Genomic DNA, 20,573 nt, shown 5'->3' on the forward strand with positions numbered 1-20,573 from the left:
CAAGCGAGATTTTCCGAATAGCGTCATCGAGATTTCGCAATCAGGATACGTACAGAAGGTTCTACAAAGATTTGGTATGGCCGATTGTGAACCTGTAAGCACACCGCTTGACACAAACGTTCACTGGACGAAGCTGAACGATGGTAGGGTTATCACCGAACAACCGTTCAAAGAATGGATCGATTGTCTACAATATCTGGCGATATCTTCGAGACCGCGGTTAGCGCACTGAGCAAATACCAGGCCAGCCAGGCGGATAGGGATTAACAAGGCCTGAAGCCTAATCTGCGATACCAATCGGATATGCTGATGCAGATTTTGCCAACGACTCCGATGATCGAAGATCTGTATCAGCTTACGCTTACATGAATAATATTTCCCGAACATGAACAATAGATCAATGATTGCTGATGACAGGTGATGATGATAAACGCGGTACAAATGTTTACATCATCACACGGTTAGGAGAAACTAGTAAAATTGGGTTTGTGGTAACACAATTGTGTTGTCAGATATTTTGGGTAAGAGTATCGAAGTACTCATTCAGAAATGAGTACTTTCTCTGTTAGGGAAGATGATAAATGGAGAGTGAGACAATAGCAATCGCTAATGAATTGTGTAATGACTAGACTGACGAAACATGAATAAAGATAACTCTTTTCCACCACTGAAACCTGCGTTTTCAACACTGTTAAACATTGTCATGTTGCAAGCTTCGAATACAAACTAATTGTTTCTCATTGTTTCATTTGGTACAAAAGACGTTTATAGAGTCAAGGCTAGAGGTAAGGCAGGGTGGGGTTCAGAAGTTTACTGCAATATTATATGTGTAATTGATTTGTCTGTTGAAAAATTATAAAATTTTTCAACCACAGTCATAACAGCCAATTATAACTTTGTTGCATTAACACATTGTACCAAGGTTTGGACTGCTTGTATTGACTACATTAAAAAAGTCATTTTCAAAATTGAATCTTGATTAGTTTCGCATTGGATAAATAAAACTCCAAACATTGAACCACTCCACTCAGCCAAACTCAGCCTGTTCTCGCTGTTGATGGACACTTGGCACAAAACCATAAAACATGATGCCACATTGCTTGCTTGCTTGTCGAATCGAGCGAGCCGGGGAGTGATCCAGGATCCGGAGTACTCTTGAACAATACTAGGTACGTATGCCTCGTTGCTGTACGTAGTTAGTCAGGGTGGTATGTTCCCGGTGTTTCAATGTTGCTGGTTATGGCGATGATGGCGGCGATGATGACGGTCAACCTATCAAATTGAGAGGCTGGTAATTCTATTCGATGCGCTTCGCCGTCGTCTCGCTCCCTAGGCGACACACAGGAGGTAGCTAATGTATCTAGATGGAGCCCCAATTCACTGGAACCAGAAACCGAGAGAGGGGTTAATTCATACTGCGCCTATACAGAATACTAAAGCTTAGTTCTTTTAGAAATGGGACAGTTACGAATGCGTGTATCTCAAAAACCTTTCGTTTGATCTAAATACTTTCTATGAAGGAAATGAAGGTAATCTTATGATAATTTATGAAAAAAATTGAAAAAAATTATTTATCGTTTTTTTGTAAGAATAAATTCTACTTTATTATTGGTACCTCCCTTCGGCCAGCGCACACTTTTTCCAGTCATGATAATGATCAGTTTTTCAAACTAATACTTCATCTAATCTGTATTTTAAGTGGCTATATCCCCTTCCTTCAATTTCTGATACTTTTTGGACCAATACTTCTAATTTTAAAGAAACTGAGGCAACTTTAGTGGATACAGCTGTTTTGAAATTAACAAATTTGATTATTTTTGAGCCACTTTTTGAGCGTTTTTAATGGAATTTCTGCTGGCAAAATCTGGCCTTAACGAAGTAAAACCATGAGGAGATTGAACTTAAAGTATAATCGGTAAGTAAAGATCGTAGGATGCGAAGGGTACATAAAAGATTACTCTTTTTAGGCTTTTGAAAAGAGTGAAAACCATAGTTTTCGTTTTGAAAATTGTTGTTTTTTTTTCCACAGGAGCAGAATTTTGGCAAATCATTATATTTTATTCAAAATAATAAGCAAATACATAATTTAATATACTCGGGACCTTGCCACGAGCAGACGTGGTATAGGATTCAAACGCTGGAATTTGTTTAAAATAGGGTATTTCATAAGTTTTGTCGTTCATCAGAAATCATCTGTCCCATAGCCTCGGAACCAGATATACAGCATACGAGCTGTGGATCTAGCAAAAAAAAAATTGTTTGACGTTAGGTTTGAATGACTCATTAAGAGGCAACACTTTCAGCTTATCGGAAATTTTTTTTTTTGGAAATTTCAGCGAATAGCAGTGATCTACCCTTAGTTTTTCGCTTATTGAAAATTAAAAATGCTGGTATGAGACTTGACTTCCCTGATGACCCTTAGCCGAAGTTCCCAATCATATGCTTCACTCCATTGGTTGACTTGAACTTTATGGACATTTTTGACAGTATTTCCATACTTTTCCGCCACTCACACACAGTAGTTCTTTGAATAATCAACGGTTTTGTCGGCTATCAATTTGATAATGACGGGTTTTGAATGAAACTGTGCAAAATTATTTTTTCCTTTTTCTCTTACATCGTAAATATTTCCAAAACGCGTAAATTTTAAATTTTGAAAAAAATAGGTCGGTTAGTACTTTTTACAGGCAACAAAATGCTGTCAAAATTTTGAATGTCCGATTAATATTAAACGAGCTATAAGCAAAAGAAAGTGTCCCATTTCTAAAAGAACTAAGCTTTAGTAGGTAGTAGGTAGTGTCATGCAACAGTATCCTGATATATGACAGTAGATTCGCGTGATGTGCTTCGCATTTCCCATCCATATCACAGTTCCAAGGGACACTTGTTGCATCTGAACCGCAACTGGCTCAGCCCTAGCTAGGTCTTCCTCTTTATTGACTGAGTGAGTAACCACTCGGCGACAACCTACAATTGACCAGTCCTATTCGGCCAATGATGGTTTTTGAGGGGGCCAGCAATGTAAAGTGGATCCTCGAAAAACCCACCACCTTCAGCCATACATATCAACATTGGACAGCGAAACGTTCGATCCAATGAATGCTGCAACCCTAAAATGAACGAGATACGTAGGAAATCCCTAAATGACAGCTCCATCTCTGATGAGTGAGCGATGACGGACGGACGGACGGACGAGCTCCGGTTGAATGAAATTAGAGTGGGCCGGCATGCTGCTGCCAGGTTAGGCCGAAATTGATAGTTGCACGATAACGCGAATCCAACACTTTCCCGGAACGAACGAATGAACGGGCACCGCGAATCGCGATCCGGGAGGAGCGTTTGATAGGCGCGCGTTCATGGGTAGCAAATAAGTTGGCTGGGGGTTTTAGGCCGAATTTAAGCGGGAAGCTAAGCTTAAGCGATTTCTTTGAATTTAAATCAAGTTTTGGGATAAAATATGAAATAAAACTTTAAGTTGGCCATTCTAACATATTGAAGATTGGTACAGCAATAAAGTTATTGTCGGAATTGAAAATTCAGGATTGAGTTTTCTGAGATCAGAAATCCGCAGACCAGAATTGAGGATTCAGAGTGCTCGAATGACTGCAAATTTTCACTTTAAAATATTTTTTATTACCGGTTATCAATGTTGTGATTAGAGATATTTCAAAAATTTTTGCTAACCCTTTAATGCAGTTTTTATTTTGAGTTTTATAGTTGTATCTTATAACACAAAAGAACCGTATTTTTGGTGCCTATGTTTTAATAAACGATTTTGGAAGATTTTGTCGTCCTGAATTTAAATAATATGTCAGATTTCTTTTATGATTTTTAGTTTTTGTGGTACGGCTTGTGAAAATTTTAAAATTTATCAAAATTGAGATAAATCATGCTTTCATCACTGATAAACTAATAAACCTAGAAGAAAACCAATAACAGATTTTGAATCACGAAATAAAAAATTCGCAAAAAAACTGATGACTTGAGATCTGACAATTTAAAGTGAATTGAGAGAATATATTCAAATAACAGTATTACATCGAATCAACCATTAAAAATTGTTGAAACAAAGATGATGACGAGATTTTGTAATCTTCATTTATCGAAAAAAAGTCAATACGTTCAGTTCGTGTACTTTTGACCAAATTGAACAATCTTGATTTTAGCTTGAAAACTCAAATTTGACCACATTTTTATAAAAACGAATGCCTTTGAAAACGCAAACTCATGCACTCAAACACGAACAAAAGTTGGAAATTTATTTTCGGTTTTATATATGGCACTTTACCATCCTTGTGGTTCCCATATCTAAGGTTTTACAATCGATTAACAGTGAAAAGTATGAAAACTTCAGAAATCTTCAAAAAGATTTTCAACAAAGATATTTTATTTTGATATCCAGGTGGATTTTTTAAAATTTGGGCTTGGATAAATGTAAGAAGAAAGTCCAATTTGTTTCCAATTCCCAAAATTTCCCAAATTAGCCGCCGCGGCGTAGAGGATAGCCTTCAAGTCTTCTATGCCAGGGGGTATGAGATCGAATCCCGGTCACGGCATACATAGTACACTTTCGGTGGGTTGGTGGTTTTAGCATTTGTAAGATGCTAGCTATCATATCCTCGAAAGATGTACGCTTAGAGTTAAGAAAAAAAGGAATCTCTTCGAGGAAACATCATGTTTCATTGAGATCCTGTATGTGTTTGAGTTCGTTTATTTAAAAAAAAAAATTTATATAGTTTTCACACTAACTTAGCTCAAAATATAAAAAGCCAAATTTCAATTTCAAGCAAAGCAAGAGACATTTTTTTCGTAATGATGAATGCTCTTTACTTCACATTATTCTGAACAAACTTATGTAAAAGATTGATTTTTTAAATGTGAATATGGGCTTGTGATATAGCTCAGTTGGCAAATCTGTTGTCTTCTGAGCCGATGTCCGCGAGTTCGAGCCCAAGAGTAAACATCGAACACAGTTGTACCGGATAAGTTTTTCAATAACGATCCGCCAACTGTAACGTTGATAAAGTCGCGAATGCCATAAAGATGGTAAAAAAATGAGAATATTCCATCCTGAACATTTATGCACACTACAATCAATAACTAAGTTTGTAGAATATTATTTCTGGTACAGTCAGTTATGAGAAGTTTTATTACATTTTTTAAATAAAATAATAATAACTAGGTTTGTGACATTCCAACTCTTTTCTTTCAATTTGTATCACTCAGATGTCTCCTACAAAGTTGCAGCCAGAGAAATTTCCTATTAAAACATGTTTTGACATATGGAGTTGGATGAACGCTTAAGGTAAGACGAGCGCTTTCACAGTAATTAGTATTATTTTGTCTTGGAAAAAACCATTGAAAAGGTTAAAAAATCTTTGAAAAAAAATAAAATGTTCTAGACCCCCCGATGGATTATTTTAAATTTGGTCTAAAATATAAGGGGAAAGTCCCAGCTTTTGAATGGTGCAAAAATAAGCGATGCTTATTTTCGAAAAATAAAGTTATCTCCCAAAGACACTGTATTACAATTAAAAATTAGTTTATCGCATACTGAATTTTGACTATTGAGCTCTGGTTTCTGAATTTTAAAATCTGAAATATAGTCATCCATGATGAATTTCGGATGAATTATGGATCTGTACTTAAATCAAAACTTAACTTTAAGTTTGGATTATGATTCGAATTTTAATTTTGATTTCTAAGACTTAGCTCTGGTTAATAGCAAATTTAATTTTGTTTTCTCAACAGTTTTGAAAACATAATCCGCCGAATCTTATTCCTCCTACCTAAGTATTCTGAAGGATTTCGATTCTCGTCTCGAATTGTGAGTAAGGTTTTTAATTGTAAAGTTTAAATTTTTTAGAGCCTGAGTTCTGAGTGCCGAATTTCGGTGTTTCTCGGCTATGATTTTTATGCAGTTAATCAAGGTTGCCGAAATTTAATCTGAGTTTTTGTGAAATAATATTCTGACTTTCTTTGATTAAACCAGAAAATTCTGTGATGGTTTTGTGTGATACTTTTTCCATTAATTTTATTGAAAAGTCTTGACAAATTGGTTGTTTTCTACAGTTCGCCTAGAAAAATCAATCAACATAAGCAACCTTATCACATTTTTCCTATTAGGAATCCAAAATGTTTAAAGGCATCAAAATTCTGTTAAATCAGAGAATTTTTTGGAACCTCGACAACCTTGGTGTTATTTAGAATTTTTAGTCTGTATTTGCAATCCAACAAGAAAAAAATGCAGGTAATCGTAACCAAGTCAACACAAAATGCCGAAATGAGTACCTGGATTAAATACTCATTCCAAGTGTTGCTATTGAGGATTAGTAATTTTGGAACTTCTTTTTTTAATTTAAAATACATTTTTTACCTTTCACACACAATATCCGTGAGCTAAGAAATAGTTTATTCACGAGACATTTTTTTGATACGTTTCGTTATTGTAAAATATGTACAAAATATTTTGGGAATGACACTGGAACGTTGAAAATGTGAGCGCAGCTGAGCAAAGAAATTCCGACTTTTGAAAAAAAATCTCGATTTTTCTCCATATTTTCCTTACGGGATGTAAAATGTACTCAAGAAGTAAAGCATCTGCGAACAAAAATATTCTCGTTGAAATGAATAAACTTTCGAATTCAATAGATTTCTCATTCAAAGAAAAACGATTCATACAGAATTTTTCCGGTTTGGATTCGAAATTCCAGGTATTTACCCGGTTTTTCCGGTTCTATTTTCCCCGGTTTTCCCGGTAAGTTTTCCAACCAGATTTAGGAAAAATTATCCATAAAGGCCCCTCTGTTTTTCAAAAATGTCAGAAGATTGATTATAAATTACACAAGGCAACAACATTGACATTTTTCCTAGATGCAGTGAATATAAGAACTGTTTTTGAATAATTTTGGAGCGCTGATTCCAAATTTTGCTACAGTTTTTCTCTATCAGCTCTTGTTTTCCAGAGCACTTCCAGATAACCAAAATAGGTAAAAATTCATTCAATAAATTTCTGCATTTTTTTTGGCAAAGCTCTAAGGAGTGTCCACGAAAGAAAGTAGACACCTGTTTTCTATAGTAAAAATTATACATGGTTACAATACATATTTGAGTGGTAAAAGTTAAATTTTTGAAAAAGAAATCAAAAACTCAGTTAAAAACTCGTAAAAAAGTGTACATTCCAACATATGTATGAAAAATCAGAGCCTTACGACTTGTTTTATTAGAGAGTTTGTAAAATTTGGTACAACTTTGATTGTGACCTTTAGTGCTGTTCTTTGACTAACTTCCCTCGGATTGTCTATGGTGTTCGCTTCTGTATCATGTTCCTCAAGCTTATATCGATCATAGGCCAGTGCCTTTTAATATGTCGAGTAGACATTTTGGTGAATTTCAGTATTTTTCGATAAAATGTTTGGATCAGAAATTGATTAAACTAAATTGCGCGTAAAACGATTATTCGTTTATAAAAAAAATCAAAGTATCTTTCTTTTTGAAGTTCAAAATGTAAAAAAAAGGAAAAAGTACTAAAAAACTAAAAAATTAACAAAACGCGATTTTGAATTAAACTCAGCAAACTTGAAATCAGAAATGATGACTTAAGTCGTATACAATGGTGTCGCGAATCGCAATTCCAACTGCGTAGTGAAAAAAATTGTACAGGTAAAATGTCGTCTGAAGTCAGTTTAAATCGGATATGACAGAAATTCCGCAAAGTTTGTACATTTTTAAATAATAAAAATTAGATGGAAATTGAGTAACATTGACCAATAAGAGAACTGGAAAATATTGTCGCTGGCAACGATTTGAAGGCTCCGATAAGTACGAATAAGGTGTCCCCGAGCAGACTTTGATGCCCAAATCGATAGCAGACTGAGACCAAAATAAGGCGTTAACAGCAATTTGATAGCATATTTTGGTTTAAACTTTTGTATGACAGCAAAAATAGGCATAGATAAGGTATCAATAATTTTCTTTTGGGAGCTAACTGAGACCAGAATTGGGGATCAACAGCATAATAAAAGCAAATTTTGATGTACAATTAAGCTTGATAGTTACGAAGCAGTGATCCAAATAACAGCATAATTTTCTGTATAATTAACCCAACAGCAAAAATAAGGCATTATTAGGGCATCATTTAAATTGATAAATTACAAAACTATGGCATGATTTGGTAAAGAATTTACTCAACAAAAATGAATTTTTATCTACATAGATATAAAGGTATCTAAAATCTATACTCAGAGAATTTCAAAGTAAACCCAAAACTAAACTATTTTTTTCCACAATAGATCACAAAAAGTCGCAGTGGATTTTCTAATACAAAAAACCATGATCCGGTGTTCGAACCAACAGAAAGCAAAAAAAATTTAAATGATTTTCTTCGAAACCGGACCAAATTAGGAAACGACTCACCTTGTCAAGAGACGACTCATAATATTTTTCTCTCTAGTGCCAAAAAGTCCACTTCTCCGCAGCAGCTAGTAGTGGGTCTGTTTCCCCAACACAGTTTTTCAGTCCGATTAAATCTGAAACATCTGTATTTTTCAAATTTATGTAAGCTATTTTCAATAAACTTTTAGATACTTAAAATTTTGATTCATGTGGACTAGAATTTAGTGGTACTAGCTGAAGTTCGGCTTACACTGGCAAATCATTTCACACATTATTGACACGAATGCCAAAACGTTGGCAAAATACACACTGGTGTGTGAACTTTTACACATTATCGAGATAAGTAGACCTACACTACATGTGTGAAGGTACTGCTGATGCACATTTATGGAAAATATCGCTTAAGGAATCAAAATGTGTAAGTTATTCAAATTATTTAAATAGCATTTAAAATGATAAAATGTGTGAAAATGACACAACAATTCAATTGAGGTAAACGAGGGTAAAACTTATTGGGAACTAACTGATCCCATACGAACTGCGTTTCGCTTTACACTTGGAATATGTTTTCATTACAATCCGATATAAAAACGACAATATCACTAAGATATTGAAAAGTTAATATAGACAACCCCTTTTGCCGGCCCTTACACTACTTTGACACCTCAAATCGATTGCACGTCACTCGAAACTAACGTGTACCAAATTTCATAAGAATACGATGTATAATAACGTCAAAATCGCAAAAACAGGGAACAGTTTATATGGACGACCCCTTTGGCTGATCTCTTACACAAAATTTGACACGTGAAATCGATTGCTCGTCCTTCGAAACACTTATGATCAAATTTTCAACACTATCCGACGAAAAATATCGTCAATATCGCGAAAACAATATTTGACTTGAATGGACGCTCTTAAGACGGCTGGGTCTATAGAGGACAGACAAACAAACAGAAATTGCTTTTTATATATATATATGTATAGATAAAAACAACATGATTTGGTTTTTGACGAAATAAAAATGTTTATTTTTATTCTCACCCGAGGTGTATAATGACCTCAACTTTGACACTTATGCAAATTTCCTTTGAAAAAAAGGAACCTTTTTCGTTGTAATTGTTGATTTTTTTTTTGCAAAAATTTTATTTAGAATTTTGGAAAATGCTTTGATTATTCTGTGTTATATTGAAATCAATTGTTGCATCAACAAATCAAACATTTTAAAAACTAAGAACTGTAAATGTTTTTAAATAACAAAAACTATTTCAAGTTTATTTTCTTTATAATCTCAAATTACTTTCAAAACAATTCCGGCATCATACTTATGCACGGTACCCTATATTAAACATACAGTTACAACACATGGATATATTGGCGCAGTCACCGATCCACTTGTGACTGAATGTTTGTTTAGAAAATAGCTGCAAATGTTCTAGTACAACGAGCACGTAAGTTCTGAAAAAAGAGGTGTTCGTCGTGTTCCTGTTGCCTAAAGGTATCACCTGCAGTTTTGTTCGTACGATCAATCTTCGTTTAGTCCACAGGCTTCGCTAAAAAACTTGTTTGGCATAAATATCCTGGGATTCCGGAGCTGTACTTGTTGAGGTAAGTTGGAAGTACATATTTAGGCTAATAAATTTACCATTCGCGTCGCAACATCACTCAATTCCAACACCACCTCAGCCGCCCGGGATTCACATAAAATCAGCGTCCTATCAACCAAAAACCGTGGGCAGAGCCCAGGAAATTGAAAAAAAAAACAACAAAACACCCGCTCGCGTGTCGGCAATTGGGATTGATGTTTTTCAAGGCTTTCCCGGTACGTTTGTTTAAACGTTTAAATTGACGATGCCTCAGAGAACTCCAGCGGTCTGGTCTGTTTGAGGTAATTTAAAATTAAATCAAGATTAATTATTTAATTTAATAGTTTTTTTTTCTTCTTCAGCACCATATATTTTTCATTGACTCACCAACCAGTTCAAAGCAATCCCAGCTTTGTCGGCCACTCGAAAATGCAGCAAGCTGTTGGTGCAAGTGATGGATTATCACAAATAGTGACAGTATCACTACATGCTCAGCAATTCCAGCCGTCCGGAAGTGAGAAGCCTTCAATGTTAGTGAGCAACTTAATATCAAATAACCGGAAGTTTATCAACCGCGTCACATTGACAGCATTCGTCAGAAGGATTCCCGGCTCCGGCACAGGACGAACGGCTAGTTGGGCAGATTTCCAAAAAAAAACTGGATCCGGATTGTTACAGGCGTTTTCTTGGTAAATATTTGCAGCTATTTACAACGAGCATCGTGACTTATGCAGTTTCCCGTTCAACAATTAGGCCAACACATGCAGTTTTTACAGGTTCGTTAAAGCATATTTTAATCCTAGTTTAAACTTAACCTTCTAATTTAATCTTAATCCTTTATCTTGTTAAACAAAACATTTTTATTGAGAGATTTTTAAAACCAGATATAATATGCATAGAGGCGTTACCATTCGTGATATATGTTACTGCTTTTATCTTGAATATAACATAATACGTAAAAGACGTTCTCATATAATATTGCCCCTTAAACGCCTAAATTTATGCAACGAAAATTAAATTAAAAAGTATGTCATCAGATCTAAAAAAATACAAAATACACATTTTCTTTCGTGTCTGATTCTCACGCGATGCTTGAACAAATCGGTATCGAATTTTGAATACGGCGAATGCACCAACATCACTGTTTCGAGAAAAACGCGTTCAAAGTTTGACAGCTCTGTAAGCTCCCAGCAAAAATTTTATTTTGTTTTCTCTGTTTCTCGAAAACCAAATATCCATCAGTTAATGTGCATTCAAAATGTAGAGCTCTGAACGTTCTTTATCACCCAACTGATATCTCCATTTGTTTACATTTGGCGCATCCGCCCTATTCAAAATTCACTACCGAAATGCTCTTAGATTTTTAGTAGTTTCATTCAGACGTTTACTATAAAAACACCTATGTGAAGATAATTCAATGGGCTACTTATAACAAAATTTGTTTTCTTTCGTGTCATATTTTCACATCATGTCTGTACAAATATGCATAGGTGCTTAGTATAATTTCAGGCGTTTTCTGCCTGGGGAGTCCCATTTCGACTTTTTTTTTTGAGGTTTTTAATCCTTTAGGATGATTCATCCCTTGGACCCACCCTGAGCATAATTTTACGGTGTAAATTATGCTTGGGATGTAAATGTAATTTAAGTAAATTATCAAATATTGCTATCACGCCTTCAGCGTCAAATTTTCTTTCATTTTGCTGGATGGTGGAGGTGGTACACAGAAAAAAGAGAACAAAATTTTCATACGTGAACGTATCACATCGTTTTTCTAAAGTTTTAAGAGCATATTGATGCCAAATTTTGCTGTAAAGCAAATTTATTTGATACCTAATATTGGCATGATTGTGCTCTCCAAGCTTTCGGAAATTGAGGTGTAACTAGGCTCTCAGTTTGAGCAAAATTAGGCATCATTTTGCTAACCATGTATGAAAATTTTTGCTCTCATTTTTGCTGTGTACCACCTTATGTCAAGCAAAATGAGAGCACATTTGGCTCTCAGGGCGTGATAGCAAAATTTGCTATAATTTTGCCATAAAAGTCTGCTCGGGTCAGATAACGCCCAATTGGTGTAGTTTTCGTCGCTTAAGAAAGAAATGAAAAATTATGTCTGTATATTGCCTCTAGTTTGGTAGGTAAATGCTGTTTTTTCAACCTTCATACGATCATTCTATAATGCATATGTAACGTATATCAAAACGACATAAAAATATAGCTACAAAAATGTTTTCTGGGTAGGTATTACAATGTCATCATACAGAAACAAAGCAATACAAAATTATCATTCAGCATACGTTAGACACAGTTGTCATTTTTCGGGGACTTTATCTTCATCTCGAAGGTATCCTTTTAATCCGAAACTAACTGTTTGAAAAATGGGCCCGTAACATTTCCAAAAACAAAAACTACCTACCCGATAGGAATTGGTGACAACCCGGCCTTCCTCCTTCAGCCAATGATATAGAGCGGAAAATAAACCGTTTGATAGGGATCACACCGTTGCTGTTGGTGGTGGTACAAAATCAACATTAATTACATTCAATAAACGCAACAATTAATTTCCGTCCGTTCGGCGCCAAAATGTGTTAATAAATCAGCTAAGTCAAAGCCGCGTGTCGATCTGCCGCCCTGAAAACATCCTACTAAGCAAGGCGACAAGAATAGGAAAAAAAGAAGAAAATCATAAACTCACCCTCCCCCAGCAATCGAGGCGACTTATCGGGTCTCTCCTTATTCCGAACAGCAGAAATTAATACACTGCTGCTCAATGCCCATAAAACTTGCAACTCGAGAGCGATCCCGCCACACAGTTGGATGGTATCAAATAGAGGGATGATTGAAAGATTTTGGATATATTGTTAATTTGAGTTAACTGTAGATTTACTGAAACAAGAGAGAATTAAGGGCTGGTTCATCATCAACATGCATAGCCCTCATCTTGGAAGTTTATTATTTATTTACATAGTATTCCGTCTTACGACATAACTTGACGAACATAATTCCTAAAATTCACTCAGTCCATGGCAACCGTTCTCCAATTTGTCGAACACCCCACGTTTGCCAGATCACGCTCCACTTGGTCTAACCACCTCGCTTGTTGTGCCCTCGCTCGTCTTATTCCTACCAGATTCGTAGCGAACACCTGTTTTGCAGGACAGTCGTCCGGCATTCTCGCAACATGTCCAGCCCAGCGTATCCGGCCAGCCTTCACCACCTTCTGGATACTGGATTCGCCGTAGAGTCGCGCGGGCTCGTGGTTCATCCTTCGCCTCCACACTCCGTTCTCTTGTACGCGGCCAAAGATGGTTCTTAATACTCGTCGCTCGAATACTCCGAGTGTACGCAGGTCCTCCTCGAGCAATATCCATGTCTCGTGCCCGTAGAGTACAACCGGTCTAATGAGCGTCACATACAGGTTACACTTCGTGCGAGGGCTAAGTCTTCTCGACCGCAGTTGCTTGGAAGTACCTTTGACAAAAAGACGAATTTCACGCGCAGCTGGAGCGTGAAAATGACCGCTGCCCAAAACATGACATAAAGATCGTCCTCGGGGATTTTAACTCTCAATTCGGCCAGCAGGAAAAATTCTAACCAACAAATAGAAGATTCAACGCTCATCAGCTGACAAACGAAAACGGCCTAAGACTGATAGATTTTGCCGCCTCCAAAAGACGAAAATCACCGACAGCAGATGAGTCTGCGAGTCCGAATTTTTCAGGAAAAAAGCGCCGCCTAGAAGAGGAGCTCAACGAGTCGGAGCAGCTGCATCGTTTCCAGGAAACACAAAGTTCTATCAAAAGCTCAACGCATACCGAAAAGGATTCGTGCCGCAAGCCAAAATGTCAGATGGCAAGGATGGCATCGCAGCTGAACTCATCAAAATAAGGTCCGTTGGCAGATTGCCTACAGCGGTTGATGGCCCGTATCTGGGACATAGAACAGTTACCGGAGGAGTGGAAGGAGGAGGTTCTATACCACATCTGCAAGAACGACGACAAATTGAACTCTGAGAACTACCGAGCAATCACTGTCCTAAATGCCGCCTACAAAGTGCTGTACCCACAAGCAAACAGACTCGTGGGAAGTCATCAGCCCGGCTTCATGGAGGGTTGGTCTACGGCGGACCAGATCTTCACATTACGGCAAATCCTCCAAAAATGCCGTTAACACCAAGTCCCTACGCACCATCTTTTCATCGACTTCAAAGCCGCTATGACACGATCGACCGTGACAAGTTATGGAAAATCATGGACGAGAACGGCTTTTCCTGGAAGCTGACCAGAATGATCAAGGCGACGATGGAGGCAACGCAGTGCTGTGTGCGGATTGACTGCTCAGTTAAGTCGAATCGCGCAGGGAAATGCGGCGGCGAATGATCAGCGGAAATCCTTCTATGAACTCCACAAGCAATTACCAACCAAGCTCAACCATTGTCAAGAAGCAACAGCTTCTGCGACAGATGGTAGTGGAAGAGAAGCTAGACATAGCGTTAGTAGCAGACACCTATTGTAGAGCCCTGAATGGCACAAATTGGGTGACCGATAGTGCTAATCTGGCCGCAATAGGGGTGACAGGAAAGTTTCCCATACAAGAAGTGGTCACATCGAATGAGGAAGGCTTCGTGATAGCCAAAGCCAATGGGATCTTCTTCTGTAGCTGCTACGCTCCACCAAAGTGGACCTTCGAGAAATTTAGCGCTACGATGGATAAGTTAGTCGAGGTGCTCACAGGTCGAAGCCCCGTTTTTATCGCGGGGGATTTCAATGCGTGGGCCCAGGAATGGAGTAGTTCCCTTACGAACGCCAGAGGACAGAGTCTACTTGAAGCTCTTGCAAGGCTGAATGTGGACCTGGTGAACGTAGGTAATATTAGGACCTACAAAAGAGAGGGACGTGAATCCATTATAGATATCACATTTGCTAGTCCCAAATGAAGTAATTGGAGGGGGAGCGCACCCATAGCGATCACTTTGCGATCCGCTATCGTGTGGGTAAGAATGCACAGTCAGTCAAAGGAGAGGTTATGGTAGGTGAACGACGCTGGAGGACAAAACAATTTGACGGGAATGTCTTTGTCGAGGTGTTGTGCTTGTGACGCAGCAATGATGAGGAGAGCTAGTCGTAAAAACCTACATTCACCAGTTGAATGGTGGACTGAGAAAATCGCGAATTTGCGAACCATCTGCCTTCGCGCTAGGCGAAAAATACAGAGAGCACGAACTCAAACGGAGAGAGACGAGCGTAGGCCGTAGCTTTTTCAAAAATGCGAAAAGAAACCTCTGCAAGGCATTAAAGAGAAAAAAAAGGCATGAGTGATGCCTACAGGATAGTCATGGTAAAAAATAAAAGCGGTAACAAAACCACTTGAAATCAGGCTTGTAAGTGGTCATCATCGTTTGAACTTTTTCGGAGAAATCCACAACACATCGTTCTTGACAATCATGGAGAGCGCAATCGTTTGATCAGAGAGTAAAAACATTCCTTCCTTATGCGTAAATAATCATTCCACATTGTTCGACCAACACATCCAAACATCAATCGGCGCTGCAGAGCGGAGGATTTTTTTTTCCACAGAAGAAAGTGGATAGAAAAGATAGCATTTGTTATAGAGTCTGTAGGTTCTGCTGCGTGAAAAAGATAGGCGATGTCGTAAACTGTCGGAATTATGGTTGTTTGACCATCAAAATCTCGTGCACCAAGACACGAAATATCGTTCGACAATCACACAAAGAAGAATGCATATCGTTTCGTCTGATGGTAGTCGACTGCAGCGATGCCACATATAAATCTGTATTTTCGAGGCAAAAAATCTTTTTTATCTGTATCAAATCTCAAAAATCTGTATTGAAATCTGTATCTGAAATATCGTTTCCGGATCTAATGCTGCATTACAATGACGTATGTATAACGCTTAGCGCACTAAATGAATTGCGCTTATGATTCTTGCGGACTACGGATTGTCAAATCATTCTTAATTCCGTCATTTTGCTACACGCAAATTGCTAATTGGTTTAACTTTGTACGAATAACTATGAAATGTGTCTTTCTTCGGTTTAATAATCAGTTGGGATTAGAAAATTATGTCCAAAGTCTCTTTAGCAAGCCAAATTCATTACTAAAGCTATGAACATTTAGTATCCGGGTACTTTACTTCGGTGATAGCAACGTTACTAGCGCTCGGATATGCAGCGTTATGTTGGGTATGAAAAGGACTATCTTGCCTATTTTTTCAGATTTTTAAATTAATGTGTGTTTGAGATATTTACGATGCAAAAAGACATGATTTCACAATCGCCCCGGAAATTCTTTATTGTCGACTTAAAAACTCATTAACTGTTGATTTTTTTCTGAATTTTGTTTTGCCCAAATGGTTAAAAAGTACTAGCCTCTCTAGGATGGTCACGAAGTTCAAACCAAGCATTGGAGTGGAACCCTTGATCTCAACTATGGTAAAAAATGGTTATTGGGGATAACTTAATGCAGCTCCCTTAACTATCCAGTAAATCCGTTTTCGCCAGGCAAAAAGTATTGCCTGACTAGTACATCACAGATCGAAATCTGTGCAACCGGTTTTTACGCAAGATAAAAGTGTGCAAGGATAAAAAATAAGAGGTTTTATGACAAAGTAAGAGTATTTCTTGAAATCAACGGTAAATTTTTTTTTTAATATTTTTACATTAAATATCATGTTAACACCTTCTTTTCCTCCATAGAATGTTTTTCGATCAAAAGAATAGTTTTTAAAATACATATTTTTATAACTGTCCGGATTCTAAATGATCATAGCCTTATTCACAGTATACTGCTACAAAAATGTCCACAGTCGCTGAAGTGAGTCAATAATATTTGCCCAAACCAGGAAAGCCATTGGGAACCCATCGGCATACAGGCCAATATGTCTACTGGATACGATTGAAAAAGTTCTGGAAAAAGTGATCTTGAATCGTATCCAGCAGTTCACCGAGGGCAAAGGCGGATTGTTCAACAATCGATTCAATTCAGAAGCACAGTCGACGCCATTCGAACTGTCATCGAAACGGCTAGATTCAAGAAGAGAAGAGGGGATTGGTTTTTGTGCGGTAGTAACATTGGACTTCAATAGTATCAGCTGGATAGCGATTGCTTCTTCGCTTATAAAAATGAGGATACCGAAATATCTCTGCAAATTAGTGGAAAGTTATTTCCAGAACCGCAAGTTACAATACATGACGAGCGAAGGATTTCAGGAAATGGATATTACAGCTGGAGTACCGCAAGGGTCGATACTGGGCCGGTCCTGTGGAATATTACATACGTACGATAAGGTGCTGACATTGAGCCTACCAGGCACAGCTTTAAAAACCACTTTGAGCATGTGTGCAAGAAGGCGGCAACAGCAACGGCCGCACTCACGAGGGTAATGGCGAACGATTCGGAGATCCGAAGTAGTCAGCGAAGGATAATTTCGAGTGTAGTTTCGTCAATCCTTCGGTATGGAGGGGCGGCCTGGAAATCTGGTCTTAACAAGCAGTGTAACCAGCAGAAGCTGAACAGTATACAAAGGCGAATAAATTTGCGGGTCATCAGGGCAAACCGTTTCGTCGGAGGCTGCATGCGCTGTAGCGGGAGTCATGCCCATCTCGGTTTTGTTGGTGGAGGACTCCTATTGCTACGAAAATAGAGGCACGCCAAACGTGAGAACACGAGCCAGAGATAGCTCCATGGCCAACTGGCAGCAGCTGTGGGACAGCTCAGAAAGAGGAAGGTAGACCCATCGTTTGATCCCAAATATCAAGGAGTGGATAGAGAGAAAGCATGACGAAGTGTATTTCTAAATGACGCAATTCCTAACTGGTCAGTGGTCATGGATGCTTCATGAAGTATCACCACAGGTTCGGACGTGTGGCCTCGCCGGTCTGCCTAACATGCGGTGACGTGGACGAGATACACGAACACGTGGTATTCTTTTGTCCAAGATTTGAAGAGAAACGTGCCAACATATTCGCCGCCTGCGGACCAGACACGACAGCGGACAACATGTTGCAGAAGATGTGTGATGACATCAACACATGGCAGGCAGTCAGCGATGGGCTTGCCCGGATAATGACTGCTTTGCAGAGGAGTTGGAGCCTGACGCAAATTACGATTGCCGTAAGATAACGTAACTTAACTTTATTAAGCTTAATGAGTCCGAAGCTATCACATGAGCTACGCTAAACAATCAGCGTAGCCGATCGGACCACCAAGTGAAGATGATCTCGAGCGGTCAGGATGATATTTAATTTAAATATGAACTTCTAAGCGAGTTTTGCATGAGTAGCGCGTATGCGTGAATTAGACTCACTTCCGAAGTATTACGTTAGGGCAGTTACCGGTTTGGGAACAATTGGAGTTTAGAGCGTATGTATATACGGATGAGTATATAACAAGACGATCCATTGGTTCCATGGAGACACGGCACTCGACATGCGTTGGGACCGATTCTTAAAATTCCTTCTTCGAATTTACCACATGGGTAACAAAAAAATTTATAAAAAACCACCAAGCGTCGAGAAGACTTAGCTCTCGCATGAAGTGTAACCTGTACATGACGCTCATTAGACCGGTTGCTCTACGAGCAAGAGAGGACCTGCGTACACTCGGAGTATCCGAGCGAAGAGTTTAAGAACCATCTTTGGCGGCGTGCAGGAGAACGGAGTGTGGAGGCGAAAGATGAACCACGAGCTCGCACGACTCTACGGCGAACCCAGTGTCCAGAAGGTGGTGAAGGCTGGTAGGATACGCTGGGCAGAACATGTTGCGAGAATGCCGAACGACTGTCCCGCAAAAGAGGTGTTTGCTACGAATCCGGTAGAAACGAGGCGAGCAGGGGCAAAACGAGCGAGGTGGTTAGACCAAGTGAAGCGTGATCTGGCTATTGTGGGCTGTCCGAGAAATGGACAGATAAATGAACTGAAATTTAGTATAGGGCCTTCTAGCAGCTCATGGAACTATTTTAGCCCCCAAGAGTTTTAATTCCAGAACATAGTCTTGTTTTTGGACTACCCTATTATTAACATTTTTGTTCCTCAAAAATCACTGTCCGAAACCATGGCACCTGCACTGTACCTGTTGACACAATGCCATATTGGGTGGGCGGAAAATTGCTCACTTGTTGTTATTCTCTAGCACATCCCTCGAAACACCCGCTGAAGCCCCAAGTTCCCTCAACTCGCTACTCCCCACCTTCTCGTTCCAACAAACGTTCGTCGGTCGCCCAAATGTCGACACATTAATCGTCTTAGTTATGAACGGACGGATGGGTCTTGTCGGGTAATGGAAACAAATTGACTTGCGTGACCGACCTGTGTTGTTGGTTTGCTGGCTGCTCGATGGTTTCCCGGTCTTGTGTCGGTCACCCGGATGTGCGGAGTAATCGGCGAGCCCTCTGCCGCCAACTTCCAGGCAAAACCCAACCAGATAGATAGCACCGAGCACCGAATTCCGGTACAATTAATTGTCCGCTTGGCTCCAATTGCATCTGTCTATCTCGGAACGGTTGTTTTCCCCGGAAGGGGTTGAAAAGGTGCGGGTCACGGCATCACACACACGTGAGAGAGGGGTCTAACGTTACATATGCTCATTACCATCATTCAACGACCAACAGAACGCCAACTAAACTGTGTCTTCTGCTGACCGGTTTTCCCACTTCCCCTCCATTAAACTTCTGACTCGGAAATTCCGGAGAAATTTGACCAACCCGAAAACACATACTGCAGCAAATAGTAAGGTTGTTCAGCAAATTGTTCAGGAAATTAACGGGACCATATTTCAGGTGATAAAATTGAGTTTTTTTCCTTCTTCGTCCTGTTGTTTTACTGCTTTGCGTGCCAAAAGCGATTCGATTGGTTCCATCTAACCATCACAATTCAAAATAACCCTCCCTTGGGGGCCGGATTGGGCAGCAAAGACCGAAAATACTACCTTCACAAGTTCATATGTTTGGGTTTTTTTTTCTTCTAGTATTTGGATACTTACCGACAAGTGCCAAGATGACAGTCAGCAGCGGTGCAGCTGGGAATCGAACTGGAATGTTAAATTCCAGCATTTGCAGCAAATCAACTGGAAAAAATAAAAGAAGAAAATCGTAGTTAGTGAACTGTTGTTTACAATAGATGTAATGAAACTGATAATGCCCATATTAAAAACTATTAAGAATATTTTATAATTATTAATTATTGGTAGATTGAAATTTACCTAGTAGCATCCAATAAGAACGATTCATGTAGATTAGATTGTCCTAAATTTGTATGGGAAATTTCAAACGTGTTAAATTTTATGCGCTGCAGACTAAAATTGATCCTAGGCCTAGTACAAGATCTCATGCCAAATTTGGGCCAGATCGAATCACGGGAAGGGGTCGCTCAACGAACCTGAAGTTTGTATAGGATTTTGAGACATTTTGTTCTGGAGAAACATGAAAATCCAGTCTTTCATCAATAACTTTTGTTACTTTCGGCCAATTTCTTTTGAATAAGGTTTTTTTAGCCTAATCTATGAAAAATATTTCATCCGAAGACTGCATTTCGATAAAATTCAAGATAAAAAAGTTATGAGGTTTCAAAAATGGGTTAAG

General features: G+C 38.6%; 1 protein-coding gene across 1 annotated transcript in view; it reads right to left on the reverse strand.

Moving 5' to 3' along the window:
* Positions 1 to 20,573, reverse strand: part of LOC129751796 (uncharacterized) — a 342,108-nt gene that overhangs the window by 270,206 nt on the left and 51,329 nt on the right. Inside the window, exon 8 of the mRNA XM_055747524.1 lies at positions 19,976 to 20,059. Coding sequence (XP_055603499.1) covers positions 19,976 to 20,059 — 84 coding nt within the window. The remainder of the gene's footprint in view (positions 1 to 19,975; positions 20,060 to 20,573) is intronic.

Source organism: Uranotaenia lowii, chromosome 3 (genome assembly GCF_029784155.1).
Source record: "Uranotaenia lowii strain MFRU-FL chromosome 3, ASM2978415v1, whole genome shotgun sequence".
In the NCBI taxonomy this organism is placed as follows: domain Eukaryota; kingdom Metazoa; phylum Arthropoda; class Insecta; order Diptera; family Culicidae; genus Uranotaenia; species Uranotaenia lowii.